Source organism: Caretta caretta, chromosome 11 (assembly GCF_965140235.1).
Source record: "Caretta caretta isolate rCarCar2 chromosome 11, rCarCar1.hap1, whole genome shotgun sequence".
Classification (NCBI taxonomy): domain Eukaryota; kingdom Metazoa; phylum Chordata; order Testudines; family Cheloniidae; genus Caretta; species Caretta caretta.
In genome coordinates, this window is record NC_134216.1 from 46,000,086 (window position 1) to 46,025,933 (window position 25,848).

At 40.4% G+C, this 25,848-nt stretch overlaps 1 protein-coding gene across 8 annotated transcripts in view; it reads right to left on the reverse strand.

Moving 5' to 3' along the window:
* Nucleotides 1-25,848, reverse strand: part of ZNF385B (zinc finger protein 385B) — a 311,286-nt gene that overhangs the window by 62,183 nt on the left and 223,255 nt on the right. For all 8 annotated transcript variants that reach the window (XM_075117991.1, XM_048868907.2, XM_048868909.2 and 5 more), the window contains one exon: nt 4,491-4,601. In XM_075117991.1, the coding sequence (XP_074974092.1) occupies nt 4,491-4,601 (111 nt within the window). The remainder of the gene's footprint in view (nt 1-4,490; nt 4,602-25,848) is intronic.

Genomic DNA, 25,848 nt, shown 5'->3' on the forward strand with positions numbered 1-25,848 from the left:
CAACACCATACGCTGATGTTAGGAGACTACATTTAAAGCTGAAATTGTGTAAACTGGTAGAAAACATTACTGAAACCCACTGTAGGATATATGATTAACTGAATGGAAGGTTTGACATCTACCAATTGAATTTTAATCAGGAATATTTTGATCTACTGGTCCAGAGCACTGGGTGCCCGTCAAATGAGAGAGAAATTAGTTACACCTTATGTGTAATTTTTATTTTTCTCATACGTGAGCATGCATTGATCTAAATATTACACAAGGAAAGGTAAAAAGCACTAAGATATAGGGAAGAAATTTCAACTGGAACACCAGTGAAATTCTTTTAGGAGAAACAAAAGTAGAAAATTTAATTTTTTTTGGTCATTTTCATTTTATTTGCTTGCATAGTTTAAGTCGAGGGAAGCTGGAACGACCAAAGCCTTTGCCAGCCAAGGAAAGAATACCAGTTTTGTAGACTTTGGAGAAGGAATTGCAAATCTTACATGGCTGTATTATAAACCTCATTGTACAAAGATCTGTGCTTCTCAGCCCAACAGTTTGAATGCAAACAAACTCTTACTGAATGTAATCTGATGACTCCAGGAAGGGTCTGACTAGATGCATCTAATGCCTGACATGTTAGATCTGAGCCATAATTGAAGCGCTTCATACATTTTTTAGGATTCCCCCATGAAGGAAGAACTTTCTCTACTCTAGTCCAATGAAGATTAATTTTAAAGACCATTTCAATTTCATATGGTAAATATTAAGATATTTTTCTAATATTTGGTCGGATGACAAAAACGTGAAACATTAATTTGAACTCTGTTCTTTTTCACTTTGAACAAAGTCCAGATGAGGATTGAGTGTCATCTTTTCATGGAAGAACTGAAGACAGGTTTCTTTAATTGACAATGTTCATATTTCACTTATTCTTCCACTTTCCATAATTGCTATAAGGAAAAAAAAATATGGAGAGGTCTCCACTAGACGATTGATATTATGCCAATGCAATTTATGAAGAAATAGGAGCTCTCAAGAGAAGGCTGACACCAGAAATCCATGGGCAGAAGATTGACTCTGTAGGTTAATGGGAATCTCTTATGGAGCACTCCCAGAAGCCATACGTTTGGAGTGGATTTAAGCTGAAATCTCTATACCTGGTGAACAAATCTTCCAAATAGTTTTGTATGCTGTGATTATGGAATGTTTCAGACACTTTCTATTAAAGTTAGCCAGTTCCCAGGAGTATCCATGTTGTTGAAAGCTCAGACTCTTAGGTTCTGTGCTGTAAAATCAAATCTGCAAAGATTAGACTGAGCCCAATACAGTCAGGATTACTGATGCTTTATCTAGTCTTATTTTTCCAAATAAATTTGGTGATTAGAAAGAAATTGGCATACATGAGTACATCTGCACCCTAGAAGGAAAAGGTGTCCCTTTTCCATGCCAAGAGATGCCATCTATGAGACCAAAATACTCATACTTTTCCAGTTGTTCTAAATTGTGGGTAAGTCTAGATATGGTAAGGGGAGCAGGGGGTTTGAAGTTTTGTCTTGTTCTGTGGGATGCCACTGTAACAGACAGGTTTTCCCTTTCATGGAATGAAAGGAGTTTGGTGATCTGTGGCTCAGATTTTTATTCGGTTCCTCCTCGGCCATTCACATATGCCACCATGGCCTAATTGTCCCTCTTGATGTAGAATGTTGAGGTGTTCCTTAAGAATTTTGTGAAGCAGGGCTTCTAAGTCATTGTCAACTGCTTTGGAAGTACTATGAGTGTCCAACAGTAGAGCTAATTGTGCAGGCCGAAGAACTGAAGGGTTTGGGGGTCATGGCTTGTATATGCAGAACAGCAACACAAGCATGAACCACAAACATTGGGAGGCAAACTGAGAACAGTAAAGAGAAGAATTAAAACTAGAAAACTGGGATAATTACCATTTGAGGTATCTTAAAAATGAGCTTCAAGAAAAACAAGACGCTGATCTAATAGCAAGGAAGCTTTACTTTTTAGTGGGTTTGGCTAATTAGGAATTGCTGCTGGTGCACTGGGCTATGTGGAAAGAGGATTCCGTTTAATGAACATCTCTAGCAGTAAGTCATTCAGCTAATGTAGGGGTAAATGCTTCAGGGAATCTCAGCTTAGTCAACACTACTGAAATTCCTTATTTGTCCTCTCCCCAAAATGGGGGAGACTGCACAGGAATGAAAGTGGTGGTAATATTCCAGGTCCCCATTTGACTCTAATGTTCATGGGTATTCTATATATCAGGAGTGATAAGGCTTTACAGGGGTTGCAAAACTGACATTTTTACAACTATTCACTTTTGACCCCTTCTGTGGTTGTCTTGAAGTGACAGCGGAAAGTCTTCTGACAAAGTGGAGATTGAAACTGTGGGTGTAAAGAGCTGACAGGTGCTCTGATGTTGGAGAACCATCCCTTTCTCTAAAACTGTGTAGAGATGGACCCAGCTGCAGCAGTTTTCTCACATATGGGCGCTTTCTCTTACTGCCGGATTAGTGTCACATGGATTGTGCATTGCACTAGGTCCAATCCTACTAGACTCTCTGCTGCTAGCTTCTGCTATATGGCTTTGTGCAGAACGAATGGCAGGCCCTGTAAAGTGGTAGTCTAGAGTAGGCTGCTCTGGCATGTGTACTGAGGGACCTAAGAGGAGAAAAAAAAAATCAGGCTATTATCCTGCAGATTTGAATGCTCTGCTGGTAGAGGCAGACGGGCAATGTGGGATAGGCCACTCTAGCGCGCTGCAGAGGGAAACCAGTGAAAAGTGTGGGTCTGACGACTGACAATCCAATAAATAAGAAGTTCCCCGCAGACCGATTAAAGGAAAAGTTGCGACTACTGCTGTATGTTGTGGAGAACAAAACTGCTCTCTTACAGCCGGAATAAAGGCTCAAAGTGCAGTGATACAGCAGTCCACCCCAGGGAGCCTGAATGCAAAAGGTGAAAGGGAAGAAAAGGCTGTGGTGCCCCCATTGAGGTGGCATGAGTAGGTCTAACCCAGGCGTGACATCCAGCCCAGCAAGTGGCCACGTATGAGAAACGTATTATTTCATTTGTAAGGTAATAACATAAAATCTATTGATCTGTAATGGAACAACTATTCTCTTTCAGAGGGGAAAATAAGGGAACTAAGTTTAAAAAGGAGGCGAGTATAATCTGATGAATCCATTCTGAGGCCAGCTATTGACATAGGATGGCAGTGCTACAAACCTCTGCCAGCAAAGAAGAGAAGGCCAAACTGAACAGACCCCATCTTAGGAGACTTTCCTAGATGTAATTGTGGGGCAGTGTTGTGGTCTCCGTAAGAAAGCTGAGAAGCAGTAAATCAGGGAAGAGCATGGCCAAAGCGGTACTAGAAAGGGGTAGAATGGAAAAAAAACCTAGGGCTCTAGGGAGAAGCTTTCAAAAACTTTTGAAAAGTATTTCTTATAAGTAGATATAAATAGCAAATATTTTAATACTTCAGTATCATTTAGAGACAGCACACACTTGCTTCTTATAAATGTTATGTTTGCTCTGAGATGTTTTCATTTGTGCTAATGATAGCTTAATAGCATTAAAAGCCATTCTTCATGATTGGGTATGCTATGTTTTAAGAGTCTTCCACATGGAAATTAGTCCTCTTGATATTAACTACTCAGGGAAAATTGTAATCTGCTTATATGCATTCATTTAATGCGCTCTTTTAGAGTGCACTTTGACCTGAATTGCATTGCAGTAGACAGAGCTTCATAGAACTTGACCAGACTAAAGGGACAACAGGAAGTCGAAATCCCCACTTATCTTAACTGAAAATATTTACTATGGGACGGGTATAATTGGAGAGATCTGAGGCGAGGTTATCAGTAAAGCATGCAGGAACACAGGAGGAAGAAGAGATTTCTTCTAAAAAGGAAACGGATATAAAATATAAAGGACACATACACTTGTAGGAAGTCTTTCTGCCTCCATTTCTCTTGAATTCTTTGTGCCGTTCGCTTAGATATTAGTTTGTTGGCAAATAAAATATCATTAACCAGTAGGACATTGGATCGTGATCTGGTATTTTCTGTAGATCACCAGTGTACCTGAACCCAAAATACTTAGGCCCTGATTCAGGAAAAGCACCTACACATGTGCTTAAGTGTTGTACTGAAGAGGGATGCTTTCCAAAACTGGGACTTTAGAAAAACAACACTATCTAGCCTCAAACTACAGAAAGAAGGAGCAAGTTACTAGCCAGGTCTTTCTGCTCTTTTGGTAGATTTACCCTGGTGGTGGCAGTCATGGCCAGGCAACTAAGTGTAAGCATATAAACCACCACGTACCAGAAAAAGTTAAAAATCACAGTGTGGGATGCCATTACAAACTCTTGCGAGTGGGCAAAATGTCATCGTAAATGGCTGGCATAAATGTGGGCAGAACTGTAGAGGATTTAATTGGGAAAAGATGTTTGGATTAATTAGACGCACTGCTAGAAAAAATATAACGATACTCACATCAGAGTTAAAGCGAAGCTGACAGACATTACAGGAAATAACTTGTTTCTTCTTTGGGGGAATGGATACTCCAAATGTGTGGTTTATGACTGCTTTTTGCACAGGATCCATCTGGAGAGCAAACAATAAAATATTCAATTTACAACTTCACAGAACAATAAACAATGCAGAAAAGGCTCAAAATAACATTTTCCCGTTCCAAATTCCATTTTTTTTTAATAAACAGGAGGAAATAGTATTTCAAACCTCATAATAAAAATGATCAGATTTATCTCAAGATAGGGAATTTGTATCATGCCAGAGTTTACAAAAAAGCAGCTCAGCTACCCGCCATCACAGACCAGTGGATGGTCCACCTCCCTTACCACCTAGAGCACCACTATCACATCAAGAGACAAGGAGTCCATAAATCTCTCCTGCACCATACGCTGCTTCTATCGCCACACCAATAAGCACCCTGCCTCCCCAGAAGCACTAAACATTTGTATATCTCTTTCTTTGCAAGGAAAAGTATCAGCACTCTGGAAAGAGGGGAGGATAAGAGCCTTTGTTTTTTGTGGCACAAGTAAGCTCCAGAATCATCTTATGTGGTATACGTTGCTAAGCTGGCTTTGGGATGTAAAACTAGAGATGGGAGTTTGGGGGGCACTAGAGGGAGCACAGGACAATTTTAAATCTAGATTCCCCCCACACACACACACTTTCTTCCTTGGTAATAAATTCCCATTTCTTCCCTTTTGGCGGCTTGGTAGCTATTCAAAACAGGCTAACCAGGAAGTGACAGTTACCAGAGAAATCCATGTCAGTGACAATGCTCCTGAGGCTCTTTTCTCTCAAGTCCAATTCCAAGGGCATATGGAAGGGGCTGCAAGTAGCAGCAGACCTGTAGCAGCTTCCCACTCACCTCACACAGACAAATTAATTGGGAAAATCTTCTCTTATGGAGACCTCTTTGTGAGAGGAGTGTCTTTACAGACTCTTTTACAACACTTACTTGCCTGGAAAAATTGACTCATTCCTCAAGGATTTCCAAAATAGAATTGATGAGTGATACAATCCAAGAGAATATTCAAGTAATGAGTATTACCCAGGAAGTGTTTAAAAATGACTTTGCACCAATTATAGATGTAGCAGTTACCATACCAGAGAAAATGCTTTGACACTGAGAAAGACAGACAGACTTGAGAAAAACTGAAAACACGAAGTATCTGAATCCTGAGCTTGACAGAGAATTCTCAGGAACTGGGAACTAAAGAAGCCTTTCCCAAGTATCATAACTCCTGCTGGATATCAAACTCCACTGGCAACTGAGAAGCCTGCAGGATTCCAGACAGTTCTACTGGTACCGCTGCTAACTCTGAGGGACTTGCTCAGGGTACTGAGAGGGGGAAATTATAATTGTTACCTCACATTTGTATCATAGTAGCAGCAATAAGCACCAGTTAAAAATAAGGCCCCATTGTGTGAGGCACTGTACAAATACAAAGTAAAATGTAGTCCCCAACCCAACCGGTTTAGAACAACATATTTTACATCTATATCTATACATGTTTAGACGTGATTAATTTATTTAAAGACAAGCATGGGTCTGGAAAAAATGGGGAGGAAAAATAGTGGGCTACAATGAACAAAGAGTTTACATTTCCTAACTTTGTTTAGGGTTCCAACTCCTGGGGGAATTCTGTGCCACTGCACATGTGCACAATTCATATGCCACACAGAATTTTTTTTCTGCAGAAGATACGGTCTGCCGGAAAGGTGCTACAGTTACTCCTTTCACCCACCAGGGGCTGCTGTGGCACCAGAACAGCCCCAGCTGTGGATAGTGAAGAGACAGAGGTTGCCTTTCTCACAGTGCCCTATGGTGGGGCCAGGTCAGGAGGCACAGCATATGCAGGGATGGACATCATGGGGCACATGGGGCTGCTGGGGAGTCACAGACTGTAGTTCAGAAGTGTGGGTGGAGGGAAGACTGGGGTAGGGGCTGAATGGGAGTGGGGGTGCAGAGACTCATGGAGAATGGGGTGTCAGGGGGAGCACAGGTACACATAGGGATGGGGAGGGAGTGTCTGAGTGGGGTTGCAGGATCACATGGGGATGGAGGGAGGGGGATGCAAGGATACATAGGGAGGGGGGAAAGGAGGGATGGCTGAGTATGGCTGCAAGGATACATTGGGATGGAGGGATGCAGGGACACATGGGGACAGGGGCAGATATGCCTGACTGAATGAGAGAGGTTAAGGGTCAGCCGGGGTCTGCATGGTGAAAGCTCCCTAACAATCCCTCCCTACCCCAAAAAATCTGGTCCATACTTCTCCCACCCACACCCAACAACCCTCCAAGTTCACACCCTGGCTCTTTGCCAGCAATTACTTCCTTCTCCCTCATCTCCTCTGATACCCATGACTCCCCCAAGCCTTTGCACTACTTCTGAGGGGTGCGGGAAATAAGTTTCTGTATTGTAGTTTAAATGAATTATTACTCAGAGTTGTGTATTGACAGTGGTGAGCTGGAGCCGGTTCGCACAAACCGGTTATTAAATTTTGAAGCTGGTTTAGAACCGGTTGGTAAAGGGGTGGGCAAACTCCGGCCTGCGGGACTGTCCTGTCAGGCCCGCCTGAGCTCTCAGCTGTGGAGGCTCCCCTGAGAATCCCTTTTTAATTTGTACTCACCCGGCGCCACTCCGGGTCTTCGGTGGCAGGCCCTTCACTTGCTCCAGGTCTTCGGCGACACTTCGGCAGCAGGTCCTTCAGTGCCACCGAAGACCTGGAGCAAATGAAGGAACTGGTTCTCCAGCTTTTGGCAGCTCATCACTGTGTATTGATATGCCTAGTAAATAATCTATTTGTCAAAAAACATTTCCTGAATTTTTGTTGTTGTCTGTATTGTTACAGACATTGTTGTAGACAAGTATTTTGAAATAAATTGCCAAAATAATTGAAACTGGTGTGATTATATTGTGTTAATTTGGCAAATAAAATACGCAGAATTGTGCATAATTTTAAAGTATTGTGCACAGAATTTTTTATTTTTTGGTGCAGAATTCCCTGAGGAGTAATTTCCCATCACAGGAGGGAGTAGTTTGATTTGCTAAAAGGTTATATTTTTCTTGCAGATTATTTTTCAGTCTCAGCAGTGATTTTCTTGGTACAATAATATATGAAAGAGCCATAGAACTAGGATGATGCAAAGCTTGCATTTGACACTAAACTTAAATTGATAAAGAGATGGGGAAAGAAAGTTGAAGTTAATGATTCTTTAGATCAGGTTTTTGCAGTGAATTAGCTACTTCCAGATTTTCTGAAGCTGATGGCTAAATATTCTAGTTGTCCCCCTTAAAACATTTTTGATGCTTCCGGAGAAAGAAAACTGCATTAGTGAGGATTTTCTTAATATAAACACTTACATACATGCGCGCGCACACACACACACACACACACACACAATCAAGAAATATCTTTTGTAGCAAAGCTAAGAGGTTATCTATTACTTAACACTTAACTGATGAATAACTTTTTGGAGTATAGTGAGATGATGTCCCTATTACCTCCAATCCAAAAAAGAGCGTTTTGTAAAGTTCATAGCTAGCATTTATCCTTTTTGGAACTGTGATGTAATATGCACTTGCTTTTGATAGCAAATACAGTATTTCACTGCCTTAAGAGTCATAGAAACAAAAATAATTAAAAAACAAATGCAGCTCAACTACAGCGTATTACTTTGTTATAAAATGATACTATAACATTGTCAAAGAAGACAACAAGAAAAATAATAAACTATAAAGTTTGAATAAAACATCATTGAAACATAGGGCTGGAGGGGACTGTGAGAGATCATTTAGTACAGGCCCCTGCATTGAGGAAGGACCAAGCTAACCTAGATCATCCCTGGCAGGTGTTTGTCCAACCTGTTCTTAAAAACCTTCAGAGATTCCACCACCTCCCTTGGTAAAATGTTCCAGTACTTAATTACCCTGACAGGAGGTTTTTCATAATATCTAACCTAAATCTCCCGTGATACAGATTAAGCCTTCTTGCCTACCATTTCCTCTCTCTAACAGCCCTTAACATATTTGAAGGCTTATCAAGTCGTCCTCCCCACCACCCTTCTTTTCTCAAGACTAAACATGCGCAGTTTTTTTCAACATTTCCTCATAGGTCAGGTTTTCTAAAACTTATTTTTGTTGCTCTCCTCTGGACTCTCCAATTTATTCACAACTTTCCTAAAGCGTGGCATCCAAACTGGACACAATACTTCAGCTGAGGCCTCACCAGTGCCAAGTAGAGTGGGACAATTACTTCCTGTATCTTACATACAACACTTCTGTTACACCCCAGAATATTAGCCTTTTGCAACTGTATCACATTGTTAGGTCATATTCAATTTATGATCCACTATAACCCCTAGATTCTTTTCTGCAGTTCTAGTGCTTAGCCACTTATTACCCATTTTGTACATGGGCATCTGGTTTTTTCCTTCCTCAGTGGCCTGCTTCTTTATTGAACTTCATCTTGTTGATTTCAGACCAATTCTCTAATTGGTCAAGGTCATTTTGAATTCTAATCCTGTCCTCCAAAATGCTTACCCCGCCCTTCAGTGGTGGTAGACTCTGGACTGACCCCTGCAGGCCCCACTAGATATGCCCTTCCCAGTTTGATAGCAAACAATTGATAACTACTCTGAGTATGGTCTTTCAACTAGTTGCATACCCACCTTATGGAAATTTCATCTAGACAACATTTCCCTAGTATGGTTATGACAGTGTCATGAGGGATCGTATCAAAATGATTAGAATAGAATAACCCTCCCAGTGTTTCCAGAATACAGTGACAATGTTTAAGAATAACTCCAAAGCTAGAAATTAAGTAAAATTAAATACATTAAGCAAATTAAATACAAATTAGTAAAACAATTTTTATTTCTGAACTCTACCTCTCATTGCATCATTCTACAAAATAAGCACAATGTAGCAGAATGCTGATCTAAAGTACAGGTTACGGAACTTCTGCTTGCAAACTTTTTGATCATTCATTGCATAATATTAATCTAGAAGAAACATATATGAGATCATATTTAGAATTTGCTCCTGCATCAAATTTATTGCAATGTAACTGACATTTAAATATGTTTGTACTTAATGCAGTAGTATTTTAGCACAACATATGTTTTGCTTTTTCAATTAAACAGCTAATAGCTAGACTTGCTAATCTAGAACAGAATAGTTTAGTGATGAAAAGTACCTCAACCCATCTGAAGTGTCTGAGATCAGTAAAAAGGAACAGCGAAGAAAACAGTTATCTGCAGAACTACTCAAAAAGTAAAACGAACAGCGATTCTCTTATGTACCCCAGATGATAATCCACAGCATTAACATTAGGCAATTAGCAGTTTAGAAACTACAACACAGACTATGCATAAAGTCTCAAATTCAAACAGATACAGCAGCACAAGGACAAATTCTCATGAACAATACAGCGCACCCAGCCTCCAGAAGCTACAGCTCAAGATTCCCAGGGGAGTAGTTGATGATCTTCCCCAAAGAGAAGAACTGAATGCAGTCTGGTCATGATTAGAATTCAAGAAGGTGCAACATTAACAATTAATAGGTTTTAAATATGTCAGAAACTAGGCTGAATTACAGTATGTTTGAATAGTAACATAGTATCTGTCTGCCAGAAGGTTAATGCTATGGGGTAAACTGATCTGGGATCACTAAATAAAATTAAATACATGTTGTTTTGAATAAGGGGGTAATTTGCTGATTTAGGTGGTGTTTGTAACTCATTGAAGCTCTGCAGTCTGTCAAGTTCCAGTCGTTAAGAATTTTTTCTGTAAAAAAGATGAACATCTGCTATATATTATATCTGCTATAAATTCAAGCAACAATCTAGCATCTGGATGCTTATTATTTGGACTATAATATGAGCTACAGGCATAGTAAAGAGTTCATACATTTTGCACTGAAGGTGGGTGGTAATGATATTGAGGATTAAAAACCTTTTCCATTTCATTCTCTTATTGAAAATGCATATATTAAATAAAGGGAAAACCAGTAAGGTTAAATAAAACTAAGCAGAAATAATGCCAAAAGCTTAAACCACACTCAAACCTCTACCGCAAACCCATATTAACCTGAGCAATCCTTACTCACGCTAGTAGTTGCAATGAAATCACTGTGACTACCTCTTGAGAGCACAGATTATTAGATTTGAGGGGATTGCAGCACTGGTCACTCATTTTTAACCCCCCTCTACACTTCCTGATTTCAGCCGGGACCAGAATCAGGAATATCCTCACCTTACATTTATATAACTCCTTTCATTGCAAAAGCTCCCAACATGCGTCACAAAGTACATGGATAGCTGTCAGAAATGCAGTCATTTCTGGGGTGGAGGGAAGCAACAGAAAAATCATGGTAAGTTACAGAACAGTCAGAAGGAGGAAAAGAAACATTTGGCCAAGAACACCAAAACAAACCCTACCGTTATAAAATATATCAGGATCTTTATTATTCATATATACCAAAGAGAACTTTTGCGCAATATTCACACACAGCTGCACAGAACCCTGTTTATGTACCTCAAAGGAGAAGAGCTGAGTTGAGCCTGCCAAGATGTGATCCGCTTTTGTTCCAAGAAAGAGAGGTGTTTCCAAACTTTTTGCTTCAGCTAAACTACCAAATACTGTAAGATTGGCTATTCTTGTGACATTACAAATCTACCTGTTAGTATTGATTTAAGCTCTCTGGCAATTTGTAGTTCGGAAGCTTGGATAAGTATCTAGATGCCTATCTGAAACAAAACTTTTGATTTTTGCCTATTACTAGAGAGGTATTGGTAATAAAACAAATTTGGCAGTCATCCAGCTTTGGGTGTATATTAATCTAGAGATGTGGCTGCCATTTTTCTCCACTGACTAACTCTGGTGCCAGCCTGACCCAAGAACTCTGCTTTTCCTCATTTATATCCATACCTCTGTAAGGCATCTATGCATGCTGCTGCCACTACTCCAATCTGCTGAAATTTTTACCCAACCCTTTTCTCCTCTCACCTCAACGATTACAATTTCCACAGTGATGCCTCTCCAAGTCCTGACTTTTCTGCCTCCATCCGATGCCTGTCTTCTCTCACATCAGAAATAGTGCAATTTAAACAACTCCATAGGCTCTCCATTCAATTCAAAATTGCCACCTGGTTTTTAAACACTCCTTGGAGTTGCTACAAATTATGACAGAGATCATGGGTGACATTTTGAAATGGTGTGCAAGGAAACTCATTATAAACTATATGTTGATAAGCGGGTATAAAAGTTTAAATTGGTATAACTTCTGATTTAGTATGTGTTCAAAACTGGGAGTCGCCAATCGAGGTTCCGTGCCTTTTCTCCTTTCCTGCTCTCATAAAACCCTTTTAAAAATCTACAGCTAGAGCAACTAATAATTGATTTGCTGGCACAATCAGTTCTGCTGCTTTATAAATGCAATCTTGCTATGTTTTCCATTTGTGAACTGAGACAAAGTGTGTTACACATAATTACCTACCCATCGGTAAGGCATGGGTTAAAGTTTTAAATGCTGCTATTTATCCAAACCCATTAGACAACTCTTCCATTTTTTTATTTTATTATTTAAAATAAATAGGTAGGCAACCAGTAACAAGCAAACCCATAGGGTCAGAGCCAGTCTATTTTTCAACTTGTCTCTAGAGCACTAGGCTTGATGCCAACATGATTTCATTCTATATTTCAACTCTAAACCTCCTCAGGAGAGCTGGGCATGCTGCCATTATGAAGAACCACTATATACTGGAGCTTAATTCAAATTCTGTCATATTAACACCCTCTCACACCATATCTCTCCCCAGTACTCTACATATTTTGATGAATAGAGTTATGAAGATAGACACATTTATTCAAAACAGAGCACACATTTAAAACATCCACTGTAAAAATCACAGATTGACAACAGAAACAGTTGAATGTGAAAAAAATTAAAATATTAGGCAAATAAATACTATTCCACCCCAGTCCTCTGCTCAGTGATACATTATGCACTTCTTTGGTGACATGTAAATTGGCAAGAATCATTTACAATTCTCTACTACTACATTTGTCACAATACACAGTATAACACACACACACACGCTTAGAGAAACTTTGCTATATCCCTTGTCACTGGGTCAAAGCCAAGTGTAATTTAAGATTCAACTTAACTGTGTATTGTTATATTTTTTTCTTGCTCATTTTACATTACCAGCCACCCTGGAGTCAGCCCTGACGACACTCATTGTTTTTTTATTTTGAAAACCATCCATGTTCTCTGCTGTAGTATGCCCAGCTGGTGTACTGTAAAGTGTTTTGGAGTTGGAAAAGTCACACACACACACACCTACACCTGGTGGGAATTTGAGGCAGGAGAGAGCTTCCTCGAAATCCCCAGAAGTTGACTCCAAGAACATGAGAATGGCCAATTCTAGAAAAAAATAATTGTGGTCATCTGTCTTAATCTTGTCACCGCACTTGTTGGATCATATTAAAGAAGTTCTGTATTAAAATCACAGATGAGTTTGATTCCCGATAGTTTAAATTCCAGGGTATTACTAATTAAGAGGTCTCTTGGTTTTTGGTACTGTTTCTCTCCCTCTATGTGTGAAACTTGCAAGCTGCTAATTGCATTAGTACATTCTAAGACAGAGTCTGTTCTCAAAGCAATTCACACAGAAAGAGACTCAAAGCAATACTCTGTAACAGCAGAAACAGCACCCAGAGACTCCCCGCCCTTTTGTTGTATTAACAATTGTGATTAAAATAGAGATAGAGGATCTATGTGGATGGATGCTTGGTGTGGATAATAACTGAATGATCAGGGAGGTAAATAACCAGAGGACCCCCGGAGGGCAGACTGGAATCCACCCAACAGCCTCAAGAATGGGAGAACCAAAGAACAAGATAACTTCTAGCAGCACAGAGCTGTCAGGAATGTGACATCTGCTGATTGATTCAGCAACAGCATGATGAAGTAATTCCCATAGACTGGCATAGGAAGAAATTCCTATAAAAATGGACTCTAGAAAGTGAGAACTTTGGGGTCTGATTCTGCAAACCAACTTCCAGGAGCATCAGATGAGCATCTGACAAGGCCCTGCTCCCTCCTCATGTCCAGGCCACCTGGCCAGTGGCTTGGCATGAGCTACTCTAAGGCTGGTAACTATGATAACAACCTTGCAGAACCTGTGTGTGTGTGTGTGTATGAATGAATGTATGAATAAATATGAGATTGAATGGAATGTTATAGCTATAACAAACAGCTTACCATGATTCTTTCTGTATGCACAATAAATGTGGTATTTTGCCTTTTCCCCTTTAATAAGATCCTGCTGATTTTTATTTTATTGGTATAACATAGGTGTGGCCTCATCAGTGCCGAATAGAGAGGAATGATCACTTCCTTCAATCTGCTGGCAATGCTCCTACTTATACAGCCCAAAATGCCGTTGGCCTTCTTGGCAACAAGGGCACACTGCTGACTCATATCCAGCTTCTCGTCCACTGTAATCCCCAGGTCCTTTTCTGCAGAACTGCTGCTTAGCCAGTCAGTCCCCAGCCTGTAGCGGTGCATGGGATTCTTCCTTCCTAAGAGCAGGACTCTGCACTTTGTCCTTGTTGAACCTCATCACATTTCTTTTGGCCCAATCCTCCAATTTGTCTAGGTCACTCTAGACCATATCCCTACCCTCCAGTGTATCTACCCCTCCCCCCAGCTTAGTGTCATCTGCGAACTTAATGAGGGTGCAATCCATCCCGTCATCCAGATCATTAATGAAGATGTTGAACCAAACCGGCCCCAGGACCGACCCCTGGGGCACTCTGCTTGATACCAGCTGCCAATTAGACATGGAGCCGTTGATCACTACCCATTGAGCCTGGCAATCTCGCCAGCTTTCTATCTACCTTATAGTCCATTCATCCAATCCATACTTTTTAAACTTGCTGGCAAGAATCCTGTGGGAGACCATATCAAAAGCTTTGCTTAAGTCAAGATATAGCATATCAACCACTTTCCCCATATCCACAGAGCCAGTTATCACGTCATAGAAGGCAATCAATCAGGTTGGTCAGGCATGACTTGCCCTTGGTGAATCCATGTTGACTGTTCCTGATCACCTTCCTCTCCTCCAAGTGCTTCAAAATGGATTCCTTGAGGACCTGCTCCATGATTTTGCCAGGGACTGAAGTTAGGCTGACCAGTTTATAGTTCCCTGGGTTCTTTTTCTTTCCTTTTTAAAATACGGGCACTATATTTGCCTTTTTCCAATGTGGCTCTAAGCCCCCTTTTCATCTCCCCTGAACTTGGAGCTGGCTGGGGATTGAACAAACCCTTTCCCTAGAAGAGGGTAGCTCTAAATTGTGCTAGCTGGAGGAATCCCCTCTTACTCACAGAACGCTCAGGATATGAATGATAGAAGGTGTGGGAGGTACAGACTTTATGCCATTGCTGGACAATATGTAAATTCCCAGCATCCCCACAAAGGCAGCTGTAAGTCCCCTTTGTGATGCTGAGCCATACAAAGGGAACTTAGGCTGGGCAAGTATGTGGGGAAGAAAAAAAAGACATGATAAGCCTAATCTTTACTGGCCAACTCTAATACAGACATTTTCCATATACATATAAAATACAATAGCTAGAGAGAGGAAACAATTAGGGCTGTCAAGCGATTAAAAAATTAATCGTAATTAATCGCACTGTTAAATAATAGAATACCATTTATTTTAAATATTTTTGGATGTTTACTACATTTTCAAATATGTTAATTTCAATTACCACACAGAATACAAAGTGTACAGTGCTCATTTTATATTTTTTTTATTACAAATACTTGCACTGTAAAAAACAAAAACATTGTATTTTTCTATTCTCCTCTCACAAGTACTGTAGTGCCATCTCTTTATCATGAAACTTGAACTTACAAATGTAGAATTATGCACAAAAAAACCCGCATTCAAAAATAAAACAATGTAAAACTTTAGAGCCTACAAGTCCACTCAGTCCTACTTCTTGGTCAGTCAATCACTCAGACAAACAAGGCTGGTTACAATTTGCAGGAGATAATGCTGCCCGCTTCTTGTTTACAATGTCACCTGAAAGCAAGAACAGGCATTCAGATGGTATTGTTGTTGCTGGCGTTGCAAGATATTTACGGGCCAGATGTGCCAAAGGTTCTTATGTCCTTTCATGCTTCAACCACTATTCCAGAGGACATGCTTCCATGCTGACGATGGGTTCTGCTTGAAAATGATCCAAAGCAGTGCAGACTGACGCATGTTCATTTTCATCATCTGAGTCAGATTCCACCAAGAGAAGGCTGATTTTCTTTTTTGGTGGTTTGGGTTCTGTAGTTTCTGCATCAGAGTGTGTTGCTCTTTTAAGACTTCTAAAAGCATGCTCCACACCTCAATCCTCTCAGATTTTGGACAGTACTTCAGATTCTTAAAACTTGGATCGACTACTGTAGCTATGTGATGTTCCCCTCTGGTGTTATCTGGACCAGTGATCTGCTAGGCCACTCCAATCCCTAACTCTTACACCCTGCTCTGCTGTGAGAACCCCCACTCCTGGGCTGTTCACGCACAGCCTCTGGCATGAAAGCTGCTCCCACCTACGTGCAAGTGAATGACACTAGCCAAAATCTTCGGTCCCAGAAACAACCCTAGGAACCTCCATTTTGCAGTGTCCAGTTATGCCCACTGGACACTGCAAGCTTATATAAATTCATCAATTTAACAAAGAAATTGATATGTATCAGGCTTGTTCTCCCAAGGGGAGTTTCTGACACACTGCAAACCAAATGCACTGCTTCAGGTAGAATAAACAAACAGATCTATTAACTATAAAGGTAGATTTAAGTGATTATAAGTCAAAGTTTAGCAAGTCAGATTTGGTCAAATGAAATAAAAGCAAAACGCATTCTGAGGTGATCTTTACACTTTCAAATGTCTTTACAAACTTAGATGCTTCTCACCGCAGGCTGGCTAGTTGCTCTTCAGCCAGGATCTCCCCTTTGATCAGTGGTTCAATTGCTTGGTGGTGGTGGGTGTCTGTAGATGTAGGTGGAAGAGAGAGAGCATGGCAAAATGTCTCTCCCTTTTATCATGTCCTTTCTTTCCTCTTGGCTTTGCTCCCCTTCCCCTTCAGGGTCAGGTGAGCATTACCTCATTGCAGTTCCAAACTGTCCAAGGGAGGGGGTGACTCCCTCCAGGATCTAACAGATTCTTTTGTTGCTGCCTGAGCAAGTGTCCATTGTTCCTGTGAGGCTGGGCTGGGTTTGTCCCATCCATGCCCTGACAAGGTGTGAACTCCCTCTCTGTTCTTGGAGAGTTTTTGCATGGGCTTGCTTTAAGCCGTGAGGTTACATTTTCAGCCTCATAACTATATACATAAAATTATAACCTACAACCTTATTATAACATTACTGTAACAATTACTATAACATCACTATAACAACCATGCTCAGTGCATCATGGGCCTTTCAAAGACACCCAACATGACAAACTTTGCATTGGATACCACACAACCATTCTATAAAGATGAACATGGGGGTATAGGGTGTCTCCCCGAGGTACAGAGCATCACAAGCTAATTTTAGAAATCTCACATCGGTACCTTCTTTGTATTTTGTCAAATCTGCTGTGAAAGTGTTCTTAAAACGAACATGTGCTGGGTCATCATCTGAGACTTCTATAACATTAAATATATGCAGAATGTGGGTAAAAAAAGAGCAGGAGACATACAATTCTTCCCCCAGGGAGTAGAGTCACAAATTTAATTGACACATTATTTTTTAATGAGCATCATCAGCATGGAAGCATGTCCTCTGGAATGGTGGCCGAAGCATGAAGGGGGCATATGAATGTTTAGTATATCTGGCATGTAAATACCTTGCCACGCTGGCTACAAAAGTGCCATGTGAACGCCTGTTCTCACTTTCAGGTGACATTGAAAATAAGAAGCAGGCAGCATTATCTCCCATAAATGTAAACAAACTTGTTTGTCTTTGCAATTGGCAGAATAAGAAGTAGGACTGAGTGGACTTGTAGGCACGAAAGTTTTACAGAGTTTTGTTTTTGAGTGCAGTTATGTAATCAAAAACAAATCTGCATTTGTAAGTTACACTTTCAAGATAAATAAATTGCATTTCTTGAATGAGGTGAACTGAAAAATACTATTTCTTTTGTTTATCATTTTTCAGTGTATATATTTGTAATAAAAAATAATATAAAGTGAGCACTGTGCACTTTGTATTCTGTGTTGTAATTGAAATCAATATTGAAAATGTAGAACAACGTGCAAAAATATTTAATAAATTTCAATTGGTATTCTATTGTTATAAGTGCGATTAATCTTTTTTAATCATGATTAATTTTTTTGAGTTAATCACATGAGTTAACTGTGATTGACAGCCCTAGAAACAATACACTCACTAGAGCTCGTTTTTATAATAGCCACGTTGCAAAATCCCAAATAAAGAGATGAAAGGCAGACCAGGACTGAGTCTAGCACTGGTACACCAGTTGATAGCTGTCATCCACTCCTTGTAATCAACTAAGGGAGCAATGTGCTTTCTTAACTTAAAAATCAATCGTCTTTTGATCAGCAAAACACATTAACCAACATCTTTTGAAGAACTTCTGGTAAAAGTAAAGTGTGGAAGGGAATCAATGAAGGATTTCTTCATGACTAATCAGATCTAACCTGAAACTTAAACAGGACTTGAATTGAGAAGATAAGGACAAAAGTCTCAATAGAAAAGTAGAAACTTCTCCTTACCAGCTGCAATTTGTGTGTGACTGTAACAGGGTCAGCACCTGCCTCACGAATGCCACCTCCTGGTTGATGTGAGTCTGCAATCTCTCTGCTTGGGAATGAGGCAGCACCCGCCTCACAGGAGCACCCCCCTTCTGGTCAGGTGTAAGCCTGCTATTTCTTAGTTCTTGGTTGGAGCAGGCTAGCACTTACCTCTTGCAAGTGCCCTGTTGGCTGATGGTTTCTTCAGCAGGTCTTCAGTGACTCAGCCCTCCGGCTGAGTCACATGCTATCTGCAGATGGAACAAACAAACAACTCCCTTCCAGGGTACACAGTCTTTACATTCGCAACAAGGCTTCCTCCCTAGAGACACTGATCGCCTGTAACAGTCCAACAGGGACTCATCGTGGTACCCTCAGTTGTGTGTGTCCTTTTCAGCCTTTAGCCAGACCAGAAGGGCCCATCATGATACCCTCACTTGGTCTGGTGAGGCTCTGGGCTTAGTCTTTGCTCAGCCCCACAGCTATCCAGGAGATCCTTCTTAGCTCCACTGGTCTTCAGCAACCCTCTCTGGGCACAGTCCTGCCTGAACTGAGCTGTCCATGGTCCTGCTGCTCTTCCAGCCATCCAGGCACCCGGTATTTCCTCTTCCAGCTCCAGGCAGCAACTGACTGCTTTGCCTCTGATGCTTCTTTTTATATGGCCCTTCTGGCCCCAGATTGGCCACTCCAGAAACTCCTCTGATTTCCTGTTTCCCCTGCAGCCACTCTGGCCCACCTTGAGGACTTCTCCTCTGCTCTTTTCTGGGACAGGGTCAGGCAGAGCCAGGAGGCCTCCAGCAAGGGACCTCCAGACCTAGTCCACACCGTCACAGTGACCTTCACTGTCAACCCCCCATAGATTATACATTGTACTCATCCAGTTTGAAAAAGTGTCAGGAGCCTGGATTACCAGGTGCAATGTTCTGGCAGAATAAAAATTCACTCCTGGTTATTTGCATGGAAGAATACACTATAGCTCTGAGTAAGGGGTGGGTAAAGCCACTAGTATAACCAGCATGGATGTAAAGAGAATTCTTTAAGACTTCTTTTCCTATTAGATGGACACACATTGAGAATTTAGATTTTTTTCTAAGAGCCTATTGTACAAAAGTTATCATCACTGGAAACTAACATGAGCAAATGGTGCTGCATATGTGGCCACCTTGGTCTAGGTTATATTTTGATAATATGAGCTGTGAGAAGAGTTGTTTTTCTTGCACTGTATTTGCAAAACATCCTTCAATGTTCTAATACCTAAAATATTTATAGCTAACAAACCTCTCTTTTTAAATAGCTTTCTTGTTTCTCTAAACAAGCTTGTACCTCCAATGAAAGGAAAGCACTTCCACCAAAATAAAGACTTCTTGGATTTTCCCTGTGCTGACCTATAAAAGAAATGAACTGCTAAAACATCAAATTGGTTTCAAACATTTTGCAATAATACACAAAATACTCAGATTTTCTGAGGACTTAATGTGGCTTTTTATTTGCACTAGAGCAAGTGACAGAATTATTGCATACACATAGCATTTTTGTATGAAATTAGGTAGACAGCTAACTGCTCGATTTGTGCACAAAGTTAGAAGCAGGTTTTGAAAATTTGCATCTCAAACCTCAAGTCTATGCATTAGACTATAAAAAGGTTGTCTAAGAGAAAAACATTCAGCTGATTCCCTACTTGTATGGTCCCCTCTTGATAAGTGGACAAAGATTGCTATAGGGGGCCTACCCATTAATTTCCCCTCAAAGAAAGTTCCAGAACTATTGAAACATTTAAACAATTACACACATATGGGGAGATTTCCCTCTAAATATAGTTCAAATTAGGTTAGCTCGGATCTTTCTTGCATTGGCAATAAAATGGATTAGAAGACTTTATAGTGTTTCCCCCCCACATTTCTAGAGTCTATGACTTAACAAAGAGTAGTTCTCTAAAGAGAGTTCTAATAGGAGTTTGCCAACCCACGTGTGTAAGTATATTTACAAGTGGTGCAAGTTTTAACACCTATAGTTATCGTTGTCCCCCAGTTCCTATTATGAGACCCTGTTTTCAGTTGATGATAATTTTACAAAACTTTAATGGTTTGTCCTGAAATTTTCTTTGTCAGGTGTCTACCTCATGCTCAATTCTTAGAGAAAGCTTCAGCAAAAATGATTCAACTATTTCCAAGAACAAGATAAGGGGAAAACACATTATTTTGCCCAGGTTAGCAATTTGGTTGTAAGTATTTTGCTGTGATGCATGGACTTAAACTTTGGCAGGGAGATCACCCTGATGTCAGGGATATGCCTTTTGCCATGCCCATGAAAAACTGCCCAAAAGTGGCTCTTGAAAAAAATCTCAGTTCTTACATGCTCAGTAGAGACTTGCTAGTTTTGCTGCTAAATTCTTTGAAGAGTATTTGTAGTAAGTATACTCGAGCTCCTACATGCTGAGCAGGACTTTCCCTGCAATTGTTACTCTAAGCCACTGTTGTGCTCAACTGAAAACAGGGAGACTGTCTTTCCTGTGCCTAACCTGCTGGCATCTAAGCAGTGACCAGAAGGAGGAAGTAGCTTGACTTAGCATACAGAAAGGCGAGGACACAGGGAAAGAGGTTGTGGAAGCTTGAGGTCAGGAAGAAGCACATAGGGAGGGGGAGGATAGGGAGGTAGGGGGCAGGTGGACAGAGACAAGCTTACTGCAGGACAGTGGCAGAAGTGTCCATTACTACTAGAGCGCATTTCCCTACGGAACCTGGAATTGAATCTAGGAATCCTGAGTCTCTACTTCTCTTTGCTGTCAGCAGATAGCTGTGAAACCCATTGGCAAAGTGTCTGGTTCACATAAAACATAACAGCTTGATCTCCGTTCACTATTTTAACTGTGTTCCAGCATTGCCAACTCTCATGATTTTATTGCAAGTCTTCCAATATCTGGTGTTTTTCATAAAGTCCCACCTCTTGGAGTCAGACAGACTCTCAGCTTTCATTTACCCCCTCAGCCCCTCCCCCCCATTTCTACCCCTCTTAGTTTTGGATAAAATTGGGGAACAGCGAACCATAATGGCACAAAAACCATATAAAAAGTCCAAAAATGTACTATTTTGTTGTCTCTTGATTTTTGGGAGCTGACTATTGATTTTTTTTTAACCCTGTGGTTGACAATGCCGCTATTCTGTCTTCTTGCCTATTGATTTGTTCTGTGGTAAATTACTATGTGGCAATCAGGGACTACTGCTGCCCTCTGCATTGACTGTACTTAGTGCAATAGTGTGTCTGTGTGTGGGGGGAGGAGGGGGAGAGGGTACAAGAAAACTGAGATTTTCATGACTCCAAGACCTGGGCTTTAAGAAAAACACCAAATATTGGAAGACTTGCAATAAAACCCTGAGAGCTGGCAATGCTGGAACACACAGTAACACATTTTGGACTTGCTGCTGAGAGCCACAGGAGCTACACGCTCATTTTTACCCAGCATCACTCCCTCTTTTGGGGTTGTACTGGTATATTACAGTCCCTTCCCCAGGTAAGTGTGGAAGCATGGCAGCAGCATGCCTGGGGAAGCTCCCTGATGCAGCTCGCCATTGGTTCTCAGGCAGCTTATAAACTCTTTGTTATTGGTTTTCCTTGTGGGCACATCATGGGGAGCTTGTTCAATCAGCTGCTTTGATAGGGTAGATAGGGCTTTGGGGGCGGCTCTTCCCAGACCCAAGCTGCTCTCTGGGGTAGTACGTTGGGGTGTGTGTGGGGGGGAAGAGAATACCCACCAGCTTCCTCAGAGCCACCGTCAGTCAGCCCAGCACTTCAGATAAGGGAGGAGTTATCAATCCAGGGGGAGGGATAGCTCAGTGGTTTGAGCATTGGCCTGCTAAACCCAGGGTTGTGAGTTCAATCCTTGAGGGGGCCATTTAGGGATCTGGGGCAAAAATTGGGGATTGGTCCTGCTTTGAGCAGGGGGTTGGACTAGATGACCTCCTGAGGTTCCTTCCAACCCTGATATTCTATGATTCTATGATCTATCCTATTGTTTTAACAATAGATGTCTAAAAACATACCTGTCTAGAATCAATTACTTAACCATTTTTGGAAGGTTTTAATAATTTCTAAACATACAATTTTTTGAAGGCTAAAAATGAACTCAGATTAATAAGCACATTTTTGTACAGTATGTTACCTGTAAATGGGGTATACAACTCATAAAATGCCATATCTTACATACAAAAGGCTAGATCCTCAGATCCATGTGTCAATTTACACCAGCTGAGGATCCAGCCCAAGTTGTACATATAGTGTTCTGCTATGGATGAGTTAGAGCTGTGCAGGACGGGGAAGATCAGTCGCTGAGCAGAAGTCTTTGAAGGCATTATTTCTATTCATCAGAAGGGCAAACAATATTGGAAGGCTGATTGGGGAAGTGCGCTTGAGGTGACAGTTGCTACACTTCTGTTAAAGGGGTACTCTGCAACCAAGGGCCAGTTCCTGGCAGGGCCACGCCTACTCTGACACTTTCCATGCCACTTTGCCCTGACACATATTTGCTGGCCCTGTTAGTGCTGTCTGCATTGGCTGGCTTCCCTCTTAGCACCCTGAACAGCAGCAACCAAACTAAGGCTCCTCCTTACATAAATATCATGGGAGGGGGATCCGTCCACTTTTGTCCCCCATCTACTGCACCCACACAGGAAGGCAGCAATTCATTTTCAATTACATTTTAAATATAAGGCCAATGGTGGGCTGAATTTACCCCCTCATAGATAGAATATACAAGTAATTAAAATCCAGAGCCATCACATATTCTAAAGCTTTTTATTGAGCCACACAAACAATTCACTCAGGAAAATAAACACACCTGGGGTAAGGCATCTTTTAAAAAAAACCAAAAACCAAATCAGTGCAAAGAATGTATATTACACTTAAAAATAACCCATGCAGGCAGAGAAACAACTAATCAGAAAACAGCATATTTTAGCAAATGAAGTGAGAATACTTATGTTACATCTGTAGTATCACAGATGTTTTCAGTATTAAAAACTGTCAAGATTAACTATTTACAAATGGATCTAATCTGGTTTTATATATACTTCCATAAATAAAGGAGAGAATTCTTCTGGAAATACCATGCTCTTCAGGAAATAACGTGCTCTCTCGGGGATGTTCCTTTTAAGACATTTTCCATTTACTACCATTTATCATTATTCTATTTTCTTGCCCTGATACTTGCTGCATCATCAAATGTAAAGCAGAAGCTCTTTTCTTGTTGCGTCATTACAATTAACAAGCCAGAAATTATCTCCACCTATGTCAAGTTACAGGAAACATTTAGTGAACTGGCAGTTCAATACAAACAGAGACAAGTATATCCCAAGATGTTTCATTTTCAGGAGTTCTTTTCCAACTCTCAAAAAGGTATGAAAACATAAATGAAGGCCCTGATCCAGCCTTTGGATCTATCCCATCAAAGTTAATTGGACTTCACAGTGGTTAATGTGAGATCGGGGCCTAAATTTTTTGTAATTACTCTCATGGGTGAAATCTGTAGGTTTCTAGGTCTGGAAACTCACAGGGTCCTACAATATCTAATACATACTGTTAATCCATGATGTGCTACTGGCACTTGGGAAGATGATGCAAAGCCCTTTTAATTGTATGGCTTCCTTCAGGCCCAGACATAGGTGACCTAGATCTTACATACATTATGTCTTCATTTAGGTTCACTTTTGTCAACCTAAATTTTGCAATGTTTGCGTGTGGTCAGATTTCACATACACCCTCTCTCTCACCCCGCGCTACAGACCATTTGCTCAGGCTTACAATGAAAGAGAAAAATAACAGGGTTTGGTCCTAAAGCCACCACTCATGTTATCATGATGTAAAATATATATTTGCAGTGCATATGTTTAGTTAATAAGAATGAACTCAAGACAGTCAGGGATCATTGTGCCCATTAGCAGATGACAATGCCCATCATAAAAAGCGATTAAGGAAATAAACACTAGGGGAGGAAGGGGAAATTCTTGTGAATTAGAAAGGGAGTAAAAGTAAACTACTGCTTCTCAGAGAATGCAGGTTAAAATGTGGTGTGTCTGTGCCTTTTCCAGTGCTATTTAATATAGTTATCAGTGATTTCAAGGGAGAAAGTAGACAGCAAGTAGTTGAAGTTTTGCTCTTTTGGTTACTAAATACCACAGAAAACTGTGAGTGGCTCCAGGTGGGTTTAAAAACTGGATGGGGGACGAGGCAGATGGAAGTTAGCTTGGGTAAGTATAAAGAAATATGCGTAGGCAAAAACAGTCTACATGTCCAGTCTACATGACTGGCCTCCAGATACTACTGCAATTTAAATGGTCAATAATAATAGCAATAAATAATGCATACTGGTAGGCTTGACATTTGCAGGATCCTCAGAGAAAAAGTTTATTTAAAGAGTCTGGCTAATGTACAGCAGCATTAAACAAAGACGAGGCTTAAGTACCTTAGAACAGAACATAATCGCAATGATCGTATATTGGAGAATGGTATGCCCTCATTTGCAGTACCATTTTTGGTTTTGGCTCCCTCATACTGTAAGCACATCTGGAATGCTTTTTTGCATATGCACACATACATACTCCCCCATATATATCTTATGTATTGTGTGTATATGTATATATACACATACACTATACATATTTTATGTGTGTATTTTGCAATGAATACATTAATATTCAAAATGGCTTATAATGGCCTTTGAAAGAAGTTGCTGGTATACTACTCCATAATCACCCTCCAGCACTATGTACCATAACACAAGACCTCTCTGCAGAATATATTTACAAGTCATGAGGAAAAATCCTCTTGCTGTTTTCACGTCATACAGAAGATAAGTTTGCAAAAGGAAACATTTGGCAGTGGTTCAAATAAGCACTGTCTGGTGGTGCTGATAATGCAATTTTTTTCTGACTACAGTGACAACTATGATGCTGTACAATTCATGTAATCCTTATGAATGAACAAAATATATTTACTGACTGGACAGAATTTATTCACACAATGACCTGAACCATTCTCCTTTCTGTCGCTATTAACTTGTTATTTACAGACTGATTCCCTGAACATGGAAAAAAACAAGCTCAGCAAACATGCAAAATATTAGTTTTAAGTTGTATGCAATAAGCATATGGGGATAATTTAATGAACTGTAAAGGATATTAACAATAGGGATTTTAATAATATTTAGAATCTATTAATGGGGCAATTAAGGAAGTAAGAGCAATTAAAAATAAAGATTAGACTTTAAAAACAAATTTTTTACTCTGAAAAAAAAATAGGGCAGCAGCTTTGTCAATGATTTAACTGCATGTTGCAGTCATTTTACAGCAAATGCATTGCAAAAATAGAGGTGTAATTTTTCAGAAGAAAAACACAGTAAACAGAAAATGAATCAAAAGTAAATATGAGTTAATAAGAAATTGTTTTTCACCCTGGCTGATTAGATATCAATTTCAGTTTCACATCTCTTCATTCAATGATAGGCCAGACATTCAGTTAGTGAAAGTC